The 19909-nt window shown below is 40.0% G+C and overlaps 1 protein-coding gene across 1 annotated transcript; it reads left to right on the top strand.

The window, feature by feature from the left end:
* Positions 1–723: 723 nt before the first annotated feature.
* LOC149245450 (uncharacterized) lies at positions 724–2555 on the top strand. The gene is made up of 2 exons (XM_089438509.1): positions 724–1578; positions 2010–2555. Exons 1-2 carry the CDS (start codon positions 724–726, stop codon positions 2553–2555), a joined length of 1401 nt encoding a protein of 466 aa, XP_089294635.1.
* Positions 2556–19909: the final 17354 nt, after the last annotated feature.

Below are 19909 nucleotides of genomic sequence, written 5' to 3'. Positions count from 1 at the left end.
GGACAAGAACGCTCAGAAAGACATAGCCATGGGAACTCAAACCCCAATAAAGTCGTTCATTCAGGGGCATCAAGAGAAAGATACAAATTACAAAGATCAAGAGAGGCGAGCACCTCTCCGCACGCTAAATATCCAATGATGAAAATACTGTCTTGGAACAGTAGGGGGTTAGGGCACCCCTCTAAAATTTTAGCCCTCAGAGATTTAATCCATAGTGAAAAGCCAGAAATCTTATTGATTCAGGAGACAAAACAAGATTAGCAAGTAATGAGAGGCATTATAGACCAGTAGAAACAATACAAAGGATGCGCCAGTGATGTAAGAGGAGCTTCTGGAGGCATAGCCACCCTCTGGGACCATAGCAAATGGAACTGCGTTTCAGTAAATCTTCAACAACATTGGATTAGAACTGCTCTGGACAACAGAATAAAAAACCAAACTGTAATCATCTATAATGTGTACGCCCCCAATCACTACAGAGAAAAGGAAATTTTTTGAGGAGATCTTAAGGCTATCATTGATGGTGAGTTAAGTTTAAATATCATAGTGGCAGGCGAATTCAATCTCATCCTACATGCCAACGAAAAACGGGGAGGCAGTTTTTCATTAGACCCCTTCAGAGGCCGGTTAGAGGATATCATTCAAGATAATGACCTAGTGGATGTTGCTCCTAAAAACCGCAGGTACACTTGGAGTAACCGCAGACTTGGCATTGGAAATATAATGGAAAGGCTGGACAGGTTCTTAATCAACATTTTGTTTCTTTCCTCCTTCTCCGTGGGATATGCTAACATTCACACCACTTCAGCCTCTGATCATTATCCCATAGTCCTCACGTTGGAAACTCACTGTCTCCTTGGGCCCATACCGTTTAAATACAGTCCCCTCTGGAACTGGGTTCTAGCAGTCAGAGAAATTGTTCAGGGTACTTGGAATCAACATGTTGAAGGATCACCAGGTTTCATTTGGGAAACTAAACAAAGAAAAACCAAACAGGCTATCAAAGAATGGGCAAGAGCTAATTATAAGGAACCCGAGGAGACCAAAAAGAAAGTTAAGAGCGATCTAGAGAACATCCAAAGAATGATAGAAGGACATGGCCTCTCTCAGCAGAGTATGGAGCAAGAAAGCGCTCTCTATTCTCAGCTGAGTCACATCAACATGGAAGAAGAATCCAAATGGCGTATAAAATCAAGGCAACTCTGGTTCCAAGGTGGCGATAAAAATACAACATTTTTTCACAAACATGCCACAACTCGAAAACTCAGGAATAATGTAAGTTCAATCTTGGATAATGAGGGCAACCAACAAAACACCCAAGAAGCCATTAGAAACGTTGCCACTGAGTACTACAGGGATCTTTTAACTGAAACTAAAAGTGAAGAGGATTATGCCGACCTTCTCCAATACTTACCCAAAGGAATTACTGAGGAAATGAATGACAGCCTGAATAAGGAAATTGATGAGGAGGAAATCAGAAGAACGATTTGGATTCTGAATCCAGATAAGGCTCCTGGGCCTGATGGATTCCCCATCTATTTTTATAGGGCGTTCTGGGGCTTAATAAAAAAGGATCTGGTCAGGATGATCAGATGGATCCAACGGAAGGGTAAGATAGGTGGTTACATCAATGCCACTTTTCTCGCCCTCATCCCTAAAGAAAATCGGCCCACATCCTTCTCTCGGTTTAGGCCCATATCCCTCTGCAACTCCTCCTACAAAATCCTTTCCAAAATCTTAGCATCTCGACTCAAACCCCTCCTCCCCTCTCTGATCTCTAAAAACCAAGGAGGGTTCTTGCCCAACAAGCAAATTACTGATCTATACTTCTTATGCAAGAAGCCATTCATTCGAGTCGCTCCAGGAAGGAGAAAGGATTCATCCTCAAACTTGACTTGGCCAACGCCTTTGATAGAGTTAGGCACTCCTTCCTTATTGCTGTTTTGAAGAAGATGGGGTTTGAGTCGCCCTTCATTAGTCTTATTATTGCTTGCATCTCTGGGCCCTAGATTTCCCCTCTGGTTAATGGAAGACCGAGTGAAGCCTTTCAATCCTCTCGGGGTCTCAGACAGGGCTGCCCCCTCTCCCCTTATCTTTTTATCCTTATGGAAAAATCCTTTAGTCAAGCTCTGGAATTCAACAGAAGAGTGGGTCTCATCACTGGTATAAAATTCGGGAATGGAGCCAAGAATATCAACCACTCACAGTTTGCTGATGATACCTTGCTCATTGGAGGAGCCTCCACTACTATAGCATGGAGGTTCAAGATGCTTCTTGAGCAATTTATCGGGTACTCTGGAGGTTTGATCAATAACAAAAATAGCTATATTTATGGTTGGAATGCTTCAAATCAGGTCATCCACAACATTGCAAATATTTTTGGTGTTCCTTGCAACTTAGACTGGACTCATTTCTCTTACCTGGGCATGCCAATGAGCCTGGGACCTTTGAAGGTAGGAACTTGGGACAGTATCATTGACAAGATGAAGAGGAAAGTTCAGCAATGGGGTTCAATGTGGCTCAACCCAGCAGGTCGTCCCATCCTCCTTAAATAAGGTATTTCTTCTCTTCCCCTCTATCGTTTTTCTCTTTTCCAAGCCCCAGCTTCCTTCCTCCACAAAATGGAAGTTGTTCTCCGCCATTTCCTTTGGCAAGGAGGGAAAAACGACAAGAGGAAATTCAACTTAGTCAGTTGGAAACAAGTCATTCAAGCCCAGGACAGAGGAGGTCTCGATACTAGGTCCCCCATTTTTTAAATCTTGCCTTTGGAGGGAAGATCGTTTGGAGGCTCATCACTGGCCCTTCTACGTGGTGGAAAAGGGTTCTGGAAACCAAATACTTGACCTCCCCCAGACAGCAGCTTCTAGACTCTGATATCCCCAATAGAGACTCTTCAAAAATCTGGCGATTATGCAAAAAAGCTATTCCTTTCATGACTCAGAATATATCCAAAGTCCCTAGGGGAGGAGCTAGCATAAATACTTGGGCTGATAAAATCCTGGGACAACAGCCAATAAACAGGCATGAAGAAACCATTCCTATTCTAACTTTTCTCAACAACATGGGTATCCTTTATCTGGACCAAATTTCTAGATGCGATCCACTGTCTCATATCTGGCTGGGGTGGTCCTTTCCAGTTATCCCAAGTGATCTTAATTTTAGTCTATCCACTCTTCAATCTCTCCTCCATAGTAAAGCTCCCATCAAAAAGAATGAGAGGGACGACTTTCGTTGGGACCCCTCAGGATTGGATTACATTGTCCAAGCAGGACACCAGCACATCTGCTACAACACCTTCCCTATGACATTATGGAATCAATGGAGAATGGTTTGGAAATCAGAAGCGCTACCTAAAATCAAATTCCTTATATGGGCACTTCTAAAAGGGAAAATCTTAACAGCAAAGAACTTGCAAAAGAGGGGTATTATCGGTCCATCTCGCTGCCCCAACTGCTACGGCGCTGAAGAAACTATGCATCATCTTTTTGTCGACTGTCCCTTTGCTGTTGATTGTTGGAAAAAATTATCCCTCACTGATAAGTTACCATGGAATTCCCAGCAATCTATAGGGGAAGTGATTCATGTCTGGAAAAAGAGCTGTCCTTGGGATAATAAGAGGAGCAACCTAGTGAAGAGAGTATGGAATACTCTCCCCTACACCATGTTATGGAGTATATGGCTAGCAAGAAACCAGAAAACCTTTAAGGATAAAAGCTTGGCAACAAGAATTGTATGCAATAAGGCTAAGAATCTTGCTCTCGAAACCATTTCAGTGAAAACCCAAAGCAACATTGATGTAGCAATATATAGTGTCGAAGAAAGAAGTTTCATTAGCTACATCCTGGAAAAAAACAATAACACTCAGAAAGGCAATACAGTGAAAGATCAGCGCAGTCAGGAAACCCACTCATGGAAAATCAGGTTAAAAGAGGAGGAGTTTGCAAACTGGTTACAAAATTGCAACAACTACTACATGTGTTGTGGGGAAAAATGCCTTTGCAGGACGATCCTATCCACCTAAAGTGTGACAGTGCCTTAGCAACAAACAGATACAGCTATTCTGGTTTCTTCCTTTATGAAATGTGTAGAAACTTTTTCTACAAATCATCTAGCTCCGATACCATGTAGAAATTTTTTCTACAATTATCTAGCTCTGATACCATGTAGAAATTTTGAATAATATGACACATATTCAACAGAGATTATCCTGATCATACAATTTAAGCGGAACATGTATAATACATAATCTCCTCTACGTTGATCATCAATTTACAGAAGCAGAAACATTCACAGGCACACATAGAAGCATCAATCAAACTCATAAACACAGTATGTATCCCGGGGAAAGCATCTCGCTAAAAACCCCACACTATCTGTATATTATATTGATTGAATCATGTAACAATACAAAGCATAATACTTCTCACAAGCATCTCCACCTGTTACACACAATACAGCTCAGATTTGATCTCCAAATCTCTCCCGCTGCTTGCCTGCCTCCACTGCTCAAACCTGCTCGAGAACTGATGAGAATTACTTCCCAAACTCGATTTTACACTGCAAAATAGTCACCCACACTATGTTGGACGTGAGCAACAGCTATAATATCATGAAGATACGTGAGCAAACTCATTGGCATACTCAATCCTTTGATTGTGCAAATCATCATGCACAGCTATAGTCACAACTGATAGCAATCTGATCCTCTAACACCTGTCCCTGCTGAACTGAACATGCACTGACATGCAACTGAGTTAACTGATGTATTCTATAGTTGCATTATGAGTTAATAACTTGTGAATTAATTAATAACTAATTCACCCAACTCATCTTTAGTCTATTGATCAGTTAGACTAAATACAACCAGTTTAACAAAGCTAAACTGAACACAACTCCATCAACTGTACCTCCAGTCCACTAAACTCAACTCACTTGAGTTCTAACTGAAGTCATGCATGCAACAACTCAACTGACTCATAAGAAAAACGAATTTCCTTCTGACAGCTGCATGTGCCACTTCCGTAGCTCAAACTGAAGTGCTCCAAGAGAATAAGATTAAGTTTATAGTCCAAATATTATTGTGAGATAATAATATTTGACTTTTCTATTTTTGACTTTGATCACTCACACTGTGATCACTCACACTGTAATCACTCACACTGTGATCACTCACACTTTCATCAAAAATAGAAGTCCATCTATTTTTCCCAACTTGATCAATCATCCATAGACATGATCCATATGTCTAAAAATAGACATAGTCTAAAAATAGACTTGCGCCAAAAATAGCCTGCGGGCCCACTTAGTGAAGGCGACTCTTTTCACTAAGCTCCATCATCTTGTTGCACTCTCAACAAGCATTTCTTGTTGCACACTTTTCAACACTCCCTCTCAACAAGAAAGGCTTCCTCTCAAACCCGATCCTGTAACTCTGGAATGTTCTCCATGCAACACATTTGGCCGGTCCACTTGCTCTGTCATCAAAGTCTCTGACTGCTATTGCCTCTGTCAACTGAAACTCTGCATCTCTGTGCTCTTCAGTATCTGACTACTCTAGCCTCTGTCACTTTGATCTCTGACTGCATCCGTGCTGCTGCTGGTTCTATCTCCCAGCATTGCATCCGCACTGCACCTCCCAACTGACCTCCCTGTTGGGATAGAAACATCCTCTGATGCTGAAGCTCTACCTGCTGCTGACAAGTGCTCCCTCTCTGACATCTGCGCTACTGCAACATCTCCATGCATCTTGCACCATTGCACACCTCTCTGTGCCACCTAACACTGTGCAAAACACTTGTGCCTCTCGCATTGCTACAGCCTGCTAGCTATGCGCTGTCCTGGGATTCCCTGCACTGTCGCTCTCTCTGCCGCTCCATCCGCATCTGTCTCTACCCAATCAGTCAGTTCCTGCTACTACACATCGGGGCTCCCGTAGCAAGGTCTCATCCAAGAGGTTGGGTACCTCAAGGATCTTGCCCCTCCTCCTTGGGATGATCAATCCACATCACCCCACCTCCTACCTGGAGGTATGGCTGCATGCGATCCCTCAGCCCACCTGGCTTGAAGTTTCCCCCTACTGGAGGTCTCTGGATGAGTAGATGTCTCTACTCGATCTCCTTTCAGCTTCCCCTGTTGTGGCTCCTCCACAACCTCCTGAAGCTGCTGCACCAATCGTGGCTCCTCCACAATCGTCTGAGACTTATTCTGGCTCTGCATGTTGAGAGGTAATATATGCTCCCTCTCAACCACCAAGTCTCCATCAGTTGCCTCACTGCTCAAGGCTTTGCATGCATCTTGAACCTCAAGAGCATACAGGTTCCTGACCCATGAACCAATCTCATGACAACGAAAGCATCTCACCTTCGATTTGTCAACATTCTTCCCATCACTGGAAGAACAAGATTCGGAAAGAGAAACCTTCTCCTTCCCCTTCTTCGCCTTACTCGCTAAGGCACTTTTCTCCTCATCCTGCATGGATGAAGAACCGTCTCTGGTGCTCCGTCTAATCTCCTCCTGCATCAAATCCGACCATGGTCGTTCCCAATTTGGCAGTTTCTCCCTTCCATTCACCGAGTCCTGGTAGCTATGCCAACTCTTAGGAAGGTCAAGGAGTCCTAGACTCACCATCCTCATCATCAACAGTAACCCCCACACTTCCCAGCTCATCTCGACACTGAGTGAACCTCGTGAGATACTGGGGCATACTATCTCCATTCTCGAACTGAATGTTTCTGAGTTTTATCTCTTGCTTTGGAATTAAATTCGAATTCCACCAACACAAAACTCAACTGCTTTTGATCTAGAATTCGTGAGAACAAATTATTTCTTGTACAGAGATCGACTGTATGGGCATTCACTGGATATCTCACCTTCCAAAAGAAGGATGAATCCAGAGGCTACCTGGCCCGATCACAGACTCTGCCTGAAGAAATAAAATGTAAACACTTCCTGAATAGTAGATCTGATGATCAATCCTCGCTTGATATCCTGTAAAAATCTCTTCTACAAATCAAGCAGCTCCGATACCATGTAGATTTTTTTTCTACAATTATCTAGCTCCGATACCATGTAGAAACTTTTTCTACAAATCATCTAGCTCTGATACCATGTAGAAACTTTTTCTACAAATCATCTAGCTCCGATACCATGTAGAAATTTTTTCTACAATTATCTAGCTCTGATACCATGTAGAAATTTTGAATAATATGACACATATTCAACAGAGATTATCCTGATCATACAATTTAAGCGGAACATGTATAATACATAATCTCCTCTACGTTGATCATCAATTTACAGAAGCAGAAACATTCACAGGCACACATAGAAGCATCAATCAAACTCATAAACACAGTATGTATCCCGGGGAAAGCATCTCGCTAAAAACCCCACACTATCTGTATATTATATTGATTGAATCATGTAACAATACAAAGCATAATACTTCTCACAAGTATCTCCACCTGTTACACACAATACAGCTCAGATTTGATCTCCAAATCTCTCCCGCTGCTTGCCTGCCTCCACTGCTCAAACCTGCTCGAGAACTGATGAGAATTACTTCCCAAACTCGATTTTACACTGCAAAATAGTCACCCACACTATGTTGGACGTGAGCAACAGCTATAATATCATGAAGATACGTGAGCAAACTCATTGGCATACTCAATCCTTTGATTGTGCAAATCATCATGCACAGCTATAGTCACAACTGATAGCAATCTGATCCTCTAACACCTGTCCCTGCTGAACTGAACATGCACTGACATGCAACTGAGTTAACTGATGTATTCTATAGTTGCATTATGAGTTAATAACTTGTGAATTAATTAATAACTAATTCACCCAACTCATCTTTAGTCTATTGATCAGTTAGACTAAATACAACCAGTTTAACAAAGCTAAACTGAACACAACTCCATCAACTGTACCTCCAGTCCACTAAACTCAACTCACTTGAGTTCTAACTGAAGTCATGCATGCAACAACTCAACTGACTCATAAGAAAAACGAATTTCCTTCTGACAGCTGCATGTGCCACTTCCGTAGCTCAAACTGAAGTGCTCCAAGAGAATAAGATTAAGTTTATAGTCCAAATATTATTGTGAGATAATAATATTTGACTTTTCTATTTTTGACTTTGATCACTCACACTGTGATCACTCACACTGTAATCACTCACACTGTGATCACTCACACTTTCATCAAAAATAGAAGTCCATCTATTTTTCCCAACTTGATCAATCATCCATAGACATGATCCATATGTCTAAAAATAGACATAGTCTAAAAATAGACTTGTGCCAAAAATAGCCTGCGGGCCCACTTAGTGAAGGCGACTCTTTTCACTAAGCTCCATCATCTTGTTGCACTCTCAACAAGCATTTCTTGTTGCACACTTTTCAACAAAATGTGAAAGAGGGGAGATCGATAGACTTACCGTTGTCTTCCGTTTGTCCCTCGACCTAGATCCTCTTCTCTTTGGGTGTTCACAGCTACTTGCCTCCTCGCTTGCTCAAGAGAACAGCTACTTGATTCCCACGAGATCACAAGAGAACAACTACCTGTGACAAGAGAACAGCTACTTGCGACAAGAGAAGAACACAACACAAAGGCAAATATTCATATTCATAAATGATTCAGGATTAGAAGTAAATCAAATACACTAATGCAATCATACAAATACACCAGTATATAGGAGAAAACCAAGATAGCTTTATTGATTGATAACAAGGTTCAGGAAGAGATACAACCCAGAGGGCTCCAATCCAGCATCTCCTTCCCAGCATAATGGAATTCCTTCTTCAGCTCCCTTCAAATCATTAAGCACCCAATGTTTCCAGTCTCAAACCAACATCAATTCTTTGCAATAACAAAATTCCAGCCTCTAGATCTCATGGAGGTGAGATCCATATATAGATGTTTGGAGAGAGGATGAGTCAGCTTGAGATCTGACTAGTGTCCTCTCCCTCTATCAGTTCTTGAGTCCACTTGGAGGTTCTTGCTTCCACTTGGAGATTTGGAACCTCTTACTCATCACCAGTCGAATTCCCTGAGGCAAGTGTCATTTTGGAAGCTTCCTGAGTATTGACACATTGAGGAATGAGCCTGCCACTTGTCCAAACTCGCTCAGCGCAGGTAGCTAGTGTTGGAGTTGACATTCAACGCAGGTAGCCAGTGTAGCAGTTGACATTCAGCGCAGATGCTCAGTGGAGCAGTTGACATGATCCTGAATTGACTTGTTTTGAGTGGTTTCAGGTGGAGAACTTCTGTGAATTGCTGTGGTTAGTTAGCCTTGTTCCTCTAGGGGTAGGAACAACATGTTTAGGGACTTTGGATCCCTTAGATTATGGACATTTCATGCTCAATGCTGTAAGGCACAAAAATGTCTATAACAGTTGCCCCCTAAAGTATGAGGCCATTTATCGGGTGAAATGCTTTATCCAGGAGGGTTCGAAGTTCATCCATTTGCTGGGAGGAGGCCTGTAATAAGATACAATACAATACATTATGATTCATACTGCTTTCATGATCTAGCTGAGGCGGGCATTCCCATGCTCAGCTTTATAAATTCATTTTTTGTACATAGAACAGACGATCGTCTGATGGTAGACTGATAATTTTGGCGAAATTATCATCCTTTGAGTAGGATGATCATCTGCTGCAATGATGTACATGTCAAATGTCTTTATTTTTCCTGAATATATATCGCAGCCCGGATGGATGAAACTAGATCCGGGGTCTTCAAACTCGTTCGATCTTCACTCTAAGTACAAGTCGATCCATGTGAGAATTGCGCTGAAGTCGAACATGGAAAGACATCGCTTGATTACCGGTTAATGATGTAAATCGTTAACAAGCGCGAGAGGAATCACCGATAATGATAATGACCCTCAAGGTACTGCAGTACAATTCACGTGGTGTGAATAAAGGACTTGGCATCGAACACCACGCAAAATCTTCTGGTCGGAGGTCATTGATGTATACCTGTCGCTGGAAGTGAGAAACTTGCCATTGAGGCATGCAAGCTTCAAAGTACTGAAGGGGTTGTTCCTAGATCAACTTCTTGGATAATGAGCTGATGTCGACAAGAAGCTATCCGTCAAAGGAGGGCCTTGATGAATCCCACATCAGTGACACGGAACGGAGCTAATGATTTTAATGGAGGTGAAAACGATCTGTGACATATGATTCAGGGTGGCGGTCATGAATGGATGAAGGATAATGTATGGCAGTGGATGGGACCCGGTTGACTCTTTCTGAACGACTTCTCTTGAACATATGGCGACACTGATGCGATGGATCGGTAGAATTACCCCAAATATGGATGGTATGGCGAGACCATGGTGATGTGACCGGTGAAGGAGACAACCCAACCCGATTGTGGTACGGAGGAAAAGTGTCATGTTCAAGAGCGACCTGCTACCATCAAAGTTTTCTTTAGTTTTCTCCCAATTTTTCCCCAGTCATTGCTGACCAGTACCTCTTTATTTTTGTCAAGCTTGAGGAGGATAACATATGCTTGTTCTATAACCTGCCCTTCGGGCAAGCCCATCGCTATGTTTTAACGAGCCTAGCGATAGGGAAACTCGTTCTCGTCTAAAGACAAGTTTGTCGCTATTTAATAATTTTAACGAGTCTAACGACAAGGATAACTCATTTCTTTTCATTTCTAGAGAGTCTGAAAAGATACATAAAGTCAACTCCAAAATTCCTTTTTCGTCATCTAATCCATTAAGTCCGAAAAAGTATAAAACAATACAGAAGGGATGAGTTATCGATAGTTTTAACGAGCCGAACAAAACAAGCGCTCGATCTTTTTGTGCAATAATCCCTCAGGTCCAAAAAGATTAAAATCTAGAGGAGGGATAGCTCTTCCTGTCCTTTAACGAGCTGGAAGGCCAAGGACTCGGCAATCTTTTCATATTTTACGAGTCAATTGAAAAGAGCTTAAAGAAGACTCGTCTTTTGAGGAACAAGTGATAAACATGGTTAGCAACAGATTCCAGGTACAGGTTGGAATTTTCCAATCACGGCAGTGTCACAAGGATGGCTAGGTGAAATCACTCTTCGCAGCTGTTCCTCAAAATGGGTAAACAATCATATGGAGGTGAACGATCGGCCAAATGAAAAGTGGAGGTGACAGGTGCAAACACGACCAAGGATTTTATGGCAGATAAGGTTACATACACAATGGTTATTTACCGGGTAGTTCATTTTTTAACGAGCTTAAACGCGGGTGGAAACATTTGCTCGATCTTATGTTTATTTTTTAACGAGCATGAACTATGTGCTAAAACTGCTCGGATCTTGCGTTTATTTTTTAACGAGCATGAACTTTATGCTAAAACTGCTCGATTACCCAGTCATAAGATAAGAGTGTCTCATCAAGATTCTATTTTTTATGGAGCTTCATCTCACTAAGCTTTGCTCCCCATCCTTTCTTTATGCAAGTTAGGAAACGGCTAACCCAAAAAACAGATAAATAACCGCTCTTTGCTTGCACTCCAAAAGGTTTGCATGCCCCCAGGTATAAAGTACGATTTCAAAGTTACCCCTACTTCAATTCCATCGAAACTTTCGTTTCACCGGGAGAGGCTTACCTCTTTCAGGTTACCCAAAGATTGTCTCGTTAATCTTTCAAACAAAACACTTCCTCGGCAATGTCTACCGAAATAGACAGAGGTGAGTGACGACCCCCGCCCTCTCACATAACTTTGACAAGAGAATCTTATTCCAGAACAACCCCTCTTCCAACCACGGACGGGGTACGGACTAGTCATATTCTCCCGCGGAAACCTACCCTATACCCAAAGTTTTCCTGCCGAAGCAGGCCAGGACGCATGCCCCCTGGGTTCCAGTCATATCCTCCCGGATTACTCGCGCTCATCAGGAGGACGGACCATGGGTTGAGACACTTCTTGCGTGTATAGACCATTTAGGGATGGTACATGACTATTTGCGATGCGTGATCCGGGAAACAAAAGTTGGTCCACGAGTTTGACCATTCTTCCTTCATGCGGAAAACACATTACTCTAAAGAGTGAGGAGACTATAGCTCCCATGCAATATATATAGTCTCGTCCAAGGAGTAGGTTATAATCCAAGGGTCCTTGAACGACCATCACGTTCATTTGAACGGTCTTCCCTTTCAATGTTATAGGCACATTGGGGAGGATCCCTAAAGGTCGACTGGTTCCCTTATCAAAGCCTGATAGATTTCTCATTTCAGGCATAAGCGCAGGCGAACCAAGCGCTTTCCAAGCAATAGAGGAAAGGATACTCACAGATGCCCCTTCATCAATAACTGTACCAGCCATTACCATTCTGTATATTTGGACCATAATTCTGAATGGTATGCTAGCGGGCAAGCGGGGTCTGCCTAGTTGGTTCCAGTCAAAGGACACAACCAGGTTGCTTGGTGGTGGGACCGAGTATACGGCCGGATAGCGCTCTGATGAACTTCCTTCCTGTGATAAAGGAATGGTGGCATTGCCCCCTTGATCATCAGAGTCAGTGCTGATGAAGAGAATCTGGACGGTGTCGTCTTGATTCTCCTCTGTGATGGTGTCATTCGAAGATAGATCCTCTGAAGGCAAAACCGGGTCAACTGCCGTTTCAACCTTTAGACTTTCGTCAGGTATGGATTCAAACGGTTCATCTTCATTGACAGGTGCTTCGGCTGACCACTTGGGCGGGTCAGCCGGGTTCTCAACTAGTGAGGGACTTGGCAGGAGTCTTTGATATCCAGGAGGGAGATGTGCTCGTAAAATCGGGCGATCTTCCAGAACACTTTTTGCTCTAAGAAGGGACAACGGTGGATGGCGTGATCGCCTTCACACAGTCTGCAGGGAAATTTAGCTTTCCCGCTCTGTCCTGGGGCTTCACTCCCACTAGTTGACGGTGAGCAGTCGACATGGCTATCAGAGGTCGATGCTACCGAATTGTGCAAACAGGGGGACCAGTCTCTTAGTATCCGGGGGATATAGGGACAATCTCTATGGAAGTGGTCTCCCTTGCATATGACGCATGGCGATTTAGGCCTTACGAGTGTTGTGTGTGGATTTTTGTCAGATGACACTTGTTTGCCCCCAGTCGCCTTAGGCTCCTTCTTCTTCTTCTATTTCTTCTTCTTCTCCTTCTTCTCCTTAGGAACTCGGTTTTTTGATTTACCAGTCCCGTCAAGCGAAGAGGAAGGAGGGGAGGAAGATGAAGTGGAAGGCTGGGAGGCAACTCTTGTCTGATCTAACTGTTGACTCGACTGTTCAGGAATGGTGGTATTCTGAACGACATTGGTTGAAAAGAGCCAGACTGGTAGGCCAATTGTCAGTCCTGGAAGCGACAATGTGGCCATGTGGGGCGCACCAACATCTCCCCAAGAGGAGAAGGGACTAGGATTTCCACCAAGAGGAATTCCTTGGTTGGTGTGCTCCATCTTTTCAACCTAAAGATCAACGCGGGAATAAAGGGTGATTGTTCCGTTTAAAATAAATTGTTAACGACGCTTTAGACACAACTTGCTTTTTCACTTTTAAAGAGTCGAGAAAAAGCTAAAGATGACTCTAGTCTCCTTCGATGTTTTAACGAGCCCGAAGTGACAAATGCTCGGATGGACTTTTTCTGTTATAGAGTCTGAAAAAGGCCAAAAGAAACTGCTCTGGAGATCTAGGCAGAGGGTGTGCCAAACTTTTCGCAAAACCACAGAATACTTTTTAAGGTACGGGCGGTCGATCTTCGTGAATGCTGTGTTCACTGCATTGCGATCAGTAGGGCGGCCGACACGGCTTCCTAAGGATAAAGGATATATGCCTATAGGGGTCTCCCAATATATACGCGACGGTACGTGGGAGCACAATCCGTACTAGCGCTATCGTCCCTCAGGAGGAATCACCCACCTTCCACGAGATCGACAGTCACTAGGCTTAATGACGCCGGAACACGTCTCTAGCCTACACCTCTATGTTGTGTGTTATGTTACAAAGCGTTGTTAGGTTCATTCAGTTTATTTTAGGTTGATCTTTTTAAAGTTTGCCTTTCAAGGTTCACCACGAGATGTATGATACAAATTCCTAAATGCAGTCTAAAGATGATAAGCAAGCTTTATAATCTTTTCAACTTTGAAAATCCTAGCTACTAAGGGAAAAGAAAGACACTATCTTTTCTCAAAGAGCAATCAGCACACTCTAATGCACTTTTCCTAAATCCAACATGAAAACTTATCAAATGCAAAATGCACAATGCAGGTGTTTGTTTTCCACTTTCTTAGTATATATGCCTACAAAGAAAGCTTTTTGTACAACTTTGAATTTGCTTTTAAATAATCAATACAAACAAGTTCACTTTTTCGAAATCAGAGAGGTTAGAAGAGATTACAACACTTAACGATTTTCGAAATAAAGACTTGTTTTGACACTTAAAAGAGACAAATTCAAACCAATAAGCAAAAGTAAATCTATAATCAATCTGCAAACAGCCAATGAACTCTCTTCTAAGATCACAATCAATCAGATCTGAATCAAAGGCTACAGGATGACTACTTTACTCATGCAAAGGAAAACTGTAAATGACACCACAAACACATAAAAACACTCACAGTATTTTTGTACAAAAGGAGGCGGAATCTAAGCAAAGAAAAGGAGTTATCAGACTGGTACCTATGCTGGTTAAAGGCTGCAAAAAACAGAGATCAAAACAGGGCAACAGAGAACAGAGAACCCCAGCTGCACAAGGCCAAACTGGTTCAGCGCAACCTCAACACTGAGGACTTGACATTCAGCGCAGGTAGCCCTCACGGGACCTGTGTTGAAATGCAGACTGCCTTCACAGCAGTTGCGCTGAAGGAGAAACTCTCGTTTCCCCTGGGTTCTGGGTCATAAAATGCTCAAAAATCAACTGTTTCAGGCCAAATCAGAAACACAAGCAAGGTATAATCAGAGGGATGCTTTGAGAGGGTACTAAAGACTATCACAAAGGATCATCAAGTCATTTGTGAGTCCATTGTTCAGATCATAGACAAAATCCAGTGAAGGATCAAGGCAGCAACAATCTACTTTGCAGAAGCAGTTCGATGGTTGCTGTTGAGTCTATGAAGCAAACAATGATGTAAACACAAATAAAATGACTAAAGCAATCTCCCCAGCGGAGTCGCCAATTTGTTGTGGGGAAAAATGCCTATGCAGGACGATCCTATCCACCTAAGGTGTGACAGTGCCTTAGCAACAAACAGATACAGCTATTCTGGTTTCTTCCTTTATGAAATGTGAAAGAGGGGAGATCGATAGACTTACCGTTGTCTTCCGTTTGTCCCTCGACCTAGATCCTCTTCTCTTTGGGTGTTCACAGCTACTTGCCTCCTCGCTTGCTCAAGAGAACAACTACTTGATTCCCATGAGATCACAAGAGAACAGCTACCTGTGACAAGAGAACAGCTACTTGCGACAAGAGAAGAACACAACACAAAGGCAAATATTCATATTCATAAATGATTCAGGATTAGAAGTAAATCAAATACACTAATGCAATCATACAAATACACCAGTATATAGGAGAAAACCAAGATAGCTTTATTGATTGATAACAAGGTTCAGGAAGAGATACAACCCAGAGGGCTCCAATCCAGCATCTCCTTCCCAGCAGAATGGAATTCCTTCTTCAACTCCCTTCAAATCATTAAGCACCCAATGTTTCCAGTCTCAAACCAACAGCAATTCTTTGCAATAACAAAATTCCAGCCTCTAGATCTCATGGAGGTGAGATCCATATATAGATGTTTGGAGAGAGGATGAGTCAGCTTGAGATCTGAGTAGTGTCCTCTCCCTCTGTCAGTTCTTGAGTCCACTTGGAGGTTCTTGCTTCCACTTGGAGATTTGGAACCTCTTACTCATCACCAGTCGAATTCCCTGAGGCAAGTGTCATTTTGGAAGCTTCCTGAGTATTGACACATTGAGGAATGAGCCTGCCACTTGTCCAAACTCGCTCAGCGCAGGTAGCTAGTGTTGGAGTTGACATTCAACGCAGGTAGCCAGTGTAGCAGTTGACATTCAGCGCAGATGCTCAGTGGAGCAGTTGACATGATCCTGAATTGACTTGTTTTGAGTGGTTTCAGGTGGAGAACTTCTGTGAATTACTGTGGTTAGTTAGCCTTGTTCCTCTAGGGGTAAGAACAACATGTTTAGGGACTTTGGATCCCTTAGATTATGGACATTTCATGCTCAATGCTGTAAGGCACAAAAATGTCTATAACAACATGTTCTTTGACGGAGCTTCTAAGTCAAACCCAGGAATCGCTGGAGCAGGGGGATTGATCCTAAATGCTAATGGGGAATGCGTTCTTTATTATGAATGGGGTCTTGGGAATTTATCTAATAACAGGGCAGAAGCGTTGGCTCTTTATCAGGGGTTAACTCAGCTCAACAGGCTAGGGATAAGAACAACAAAGATCTTCGGAGATTCCTCGGTCGTTATTAGCCTTATGATTCAACAGAAAGAGTCTCCCAACCTTCTCCTTCAGCAGGTCATTCAGAGATGTCAACTCTTGAACCAAACAATGGGCAACCTTCAGTATCATCACTTCCTCTGCAATCTCAATAAACAAGCTGACAGGCAGGCCAATAAGGCTTGCGAAAGGACAATGGGCAGTTTATGTTGCAACGTCGAGGAGATGCATCAACCTTTGCCATGATCCGAATCTGTTTACCCTGCATCAAGTCGGTTATTCCTGACAGAAAGAAGTGGACACAGACTTTCCAGATATTCAACAAAGCCATTATATGCAAAGGGATTTGGTGCAGATCCGACCCCCTCAAAGCACTGTTCACAATAAGTAATATCGCTGCTTTCTCTCTTTACACTCTCGACTATTTGACTTTTCAGGACATCTTCCAGGTCTCCCTTCTCCTTCCTCCGGTTTCCCTCTCATTCCCTGTGTTCGTTCCTCGTCCCTCCCGCCTTTCTATATGTTATTTCCCCCTCCGCCTTTTCTCAGCGCCCTTCCTTCTGATATCCTCTCTGTTTGCTCTCTCTCAGTATCGTTATTATGCCTCTGTTTTGCGCTGGTTCACCGGTGACCGAGTGGATGTTTTCGCCTCCTTATCTGTCAGAATCCATAGGCTATTCTCCATTGCAGACATCGTTCTATTCCTGCACAGGATCTCTCCTCTTCTTCAGCAGATCAACTATCGGTCTAACAGAGGTAGCCATGCGGAAGAGCCCTTTACGGTTCTGAATTACATGATGGACAATCGCAATAACGTAGCCCCAAGCTCTTCAAGCGCCAAGCACATGGATGGTCATGAAAAGCCGGAGGTATCCACAGCATGGAAAATTAATCACATTAGTATAGTTTAGATATGTTTTGCCAATGTCAGTTTTTGCTGCTCCAATTTGTAAGAGTCTACTTTAGTCTAGAATTTCTTAAAGCCAGAACAAGCAGGATTAAGGAGAATTTTCTGCTTTGTAACTCCTCCGATCCTGGCTTACCTCGGCACTTATTGTATCTCAGGAGTCCCGACTCCCTTCTTTTTTCAGAGATTAATACAGCAACCGACTTTGTAAAAAAAAAGAAAAAGGTGTTGATTGTAATTAAGTTATTTTAAAATATGATTATATTATTAAATTAAAAAATAAGTAATGCATGTGAGGGAATATATATATATATATATATATAAAATAATAATATTTATATTATTATATGTATATTATTTTGAAAATTAAATTTAAATAAGCAAAATAATATGTTTCCTATTTTTGTTTAATATTAGTATCTCTTTTCAATGTGTTAGGTATTTGTCCATCTTAATAAATAAAAAAATGGTTAAAAAATAATTACTTTTATTTTCAGTATATTTATTTATTTATTAATAATATGAATATGGATTTTATACATGGCGTGTAAAAAAATAATTGAGTTGTTATTATTATTATTATTTTAAAATATTTAATTAAATTAATTATCTCATATATATTATATATTTATATATCCCTTTTATAATTTTATATATACATTTTATTTTTATTAATCTTTTTTTTTCTAATAGGAATAGAACTCATATCTCATCCATATACATTATATTGCCTTTCATTTGAAATATGTATCTTTCTCTTCTTCTTTTTAAATAGATAGATATGCTATATTATTTTTCACTTTAAATTGATATTTCTTTTTTAATGGGTTAAATAATATACACACTCATTAAAAAATAATACAAAATTATAAAAACAATTGAATTATTATTATTATTTTGAAATATCTCTATTATTTTTATTATAATAAAATATTGATTTTAATTAAATTATTTTAAAATATGAGTATTTTATTAAATTAAGAAATAAGTAATGCACATTATTTGATGCGAGGGAAAATATATATTCTAAGAATATTTGTATTATTATTATTATTATTATTTTTAAATTTTATTTTATATATTATTATTTAAAAAATCAAATTTAAATAAAAAAAATAATAACTTTCATATATATATTAATATTAGTATCTCTTTTGTAATGTGTTGGGTATTTGTCAATTTTAATAAAAAAATAAAAAATAAAATCATTAAAAAATAATTTTCTTGTATAAAATTTTTTATTAATAATATGAATATGGATTTTATACCTAGCATGTAAAAAAGTTAATTGAATTGTTATTATTATTATTTTAAAATATTTAATTTAATATTTTAAAAATATAATTATATTATTAAATTTAAAAATAAATAATCAATATTGTTATATGTGAAAGGGAAGAAAATAATATATATAATTAAAAAAAATAAAAATAAACCAACAATATTTTTTTTAATTATTTAATTATTATATATATATATATATATATATATTAATTATAGTTAATACCCTCTTCTGGTATAAAAAAGTATACATATATTGAGTTATAATATATCATATATTAAGTTATATGTATACTAAATTATGATATATTATTACTAGTGTGATACATTCTTCAATCAACTTTTTGGGGTCCATAAGTTTGGTTTTGATAACATTGCTAAGGTTGTCGTGATCATCTTCTATTAGGTAAGGAAGGGGATACAATTATTTTCATTGCCATGATTCATTTCATGAGATAGATATTTTATTGTTTTGATGTGATTTTATATCATCATCCATTAGGTAAGGAAGGGGATACAATTATTTTCATTACCATGATTCATCTCATGAGATAGATATTTTTTTGTTTTGATGTGATTTTATATCATCATGTCAAGACTTGTGACTTAGGACAAATATGATATTTTGGTATTGGTATCTCAGGTACCACTTGACATCTTATGTATTTTATATATAATTTTTTTCTTCAAAATTATGTACCATTGTGTTTATTTGATGTTGATGTTATTTTAACAATTTAATAATATATATATATTTTAAATTTTTGATAATTTTTCATATTTTCTTCATTATTATTGATAATTTATATTTTAAACCTTTGACAATAAATTCATAGCCTGAAGAATGATGGTTGTATCCTCTTGTTAGGAAACTTTAATGTTAGAATTACAACTAACGAAGCTATTATTTTTAGTAGTGATTCCAACCTTGATCCTTTATGGCTAGATGAGGCCATTGTTTTAGCTAGTAGATCCAAAAAAAACTTTGAAGACTAGACCAAGAATTTGTTTTTTACCGAGCTAGTCAAGCTTTGTAATTCTTAAGATATAATAATTTATGATGGCATAATTAAGTGGACAAACTCCAACCACATGACATGTATACATGAGCTCGACAATAGTGTGATGGATTATGTGATTTTCCATATCCTTGTTTATGACCAAATAGTAAATATCCTTTAGAATCCTTGTATCTATATATATATATATATATATACTTTATAAATCATTTTATCCTATCTCATTAAGGCTTGAATGACCATTCAAATCACCAAATAGATATAAGA

This window comes from Pinus tabuliformis, chromosome 7, assembly GCF_031772625.1.
Source record: "Pinus tabuliformis cultivar Carrire ecotype Pingquan chromosome 7, CPIR1, whole genome shotgun sequence".
In the NCBI taxonomy this organism is placed as follows: Eukaryota; Viridiplantae; Streptophyta; class Pinopsida; order Pinales; family Pinaceae; genus Pinus; species Pinus tabuliformis.
The sequence above is the reverse complement of the archived record's forward strand: the minus strand, read 5'-3'. Positions and strand labels throughout refer to the sequence as shown.

What these genes read in the sequence shown, in the direction of transcription:
- LOC149245450 (XM_089438509.1), top strand. Translation starts at nt 724, where the DNA reads ATGGAAAGGCTGGACAGGTTCTTAATCAACATTTTGTTTCTTTCCTCC. An exon ending in GCTTAATAAAAAAGGATCTG is followed by an intron (nt 1,579 to 2,009) that starts GTCAGGATGATC and finishes TCTGGGCCCTAG; the next exon opens with ATTTCCCCTCTGGTTAATGG.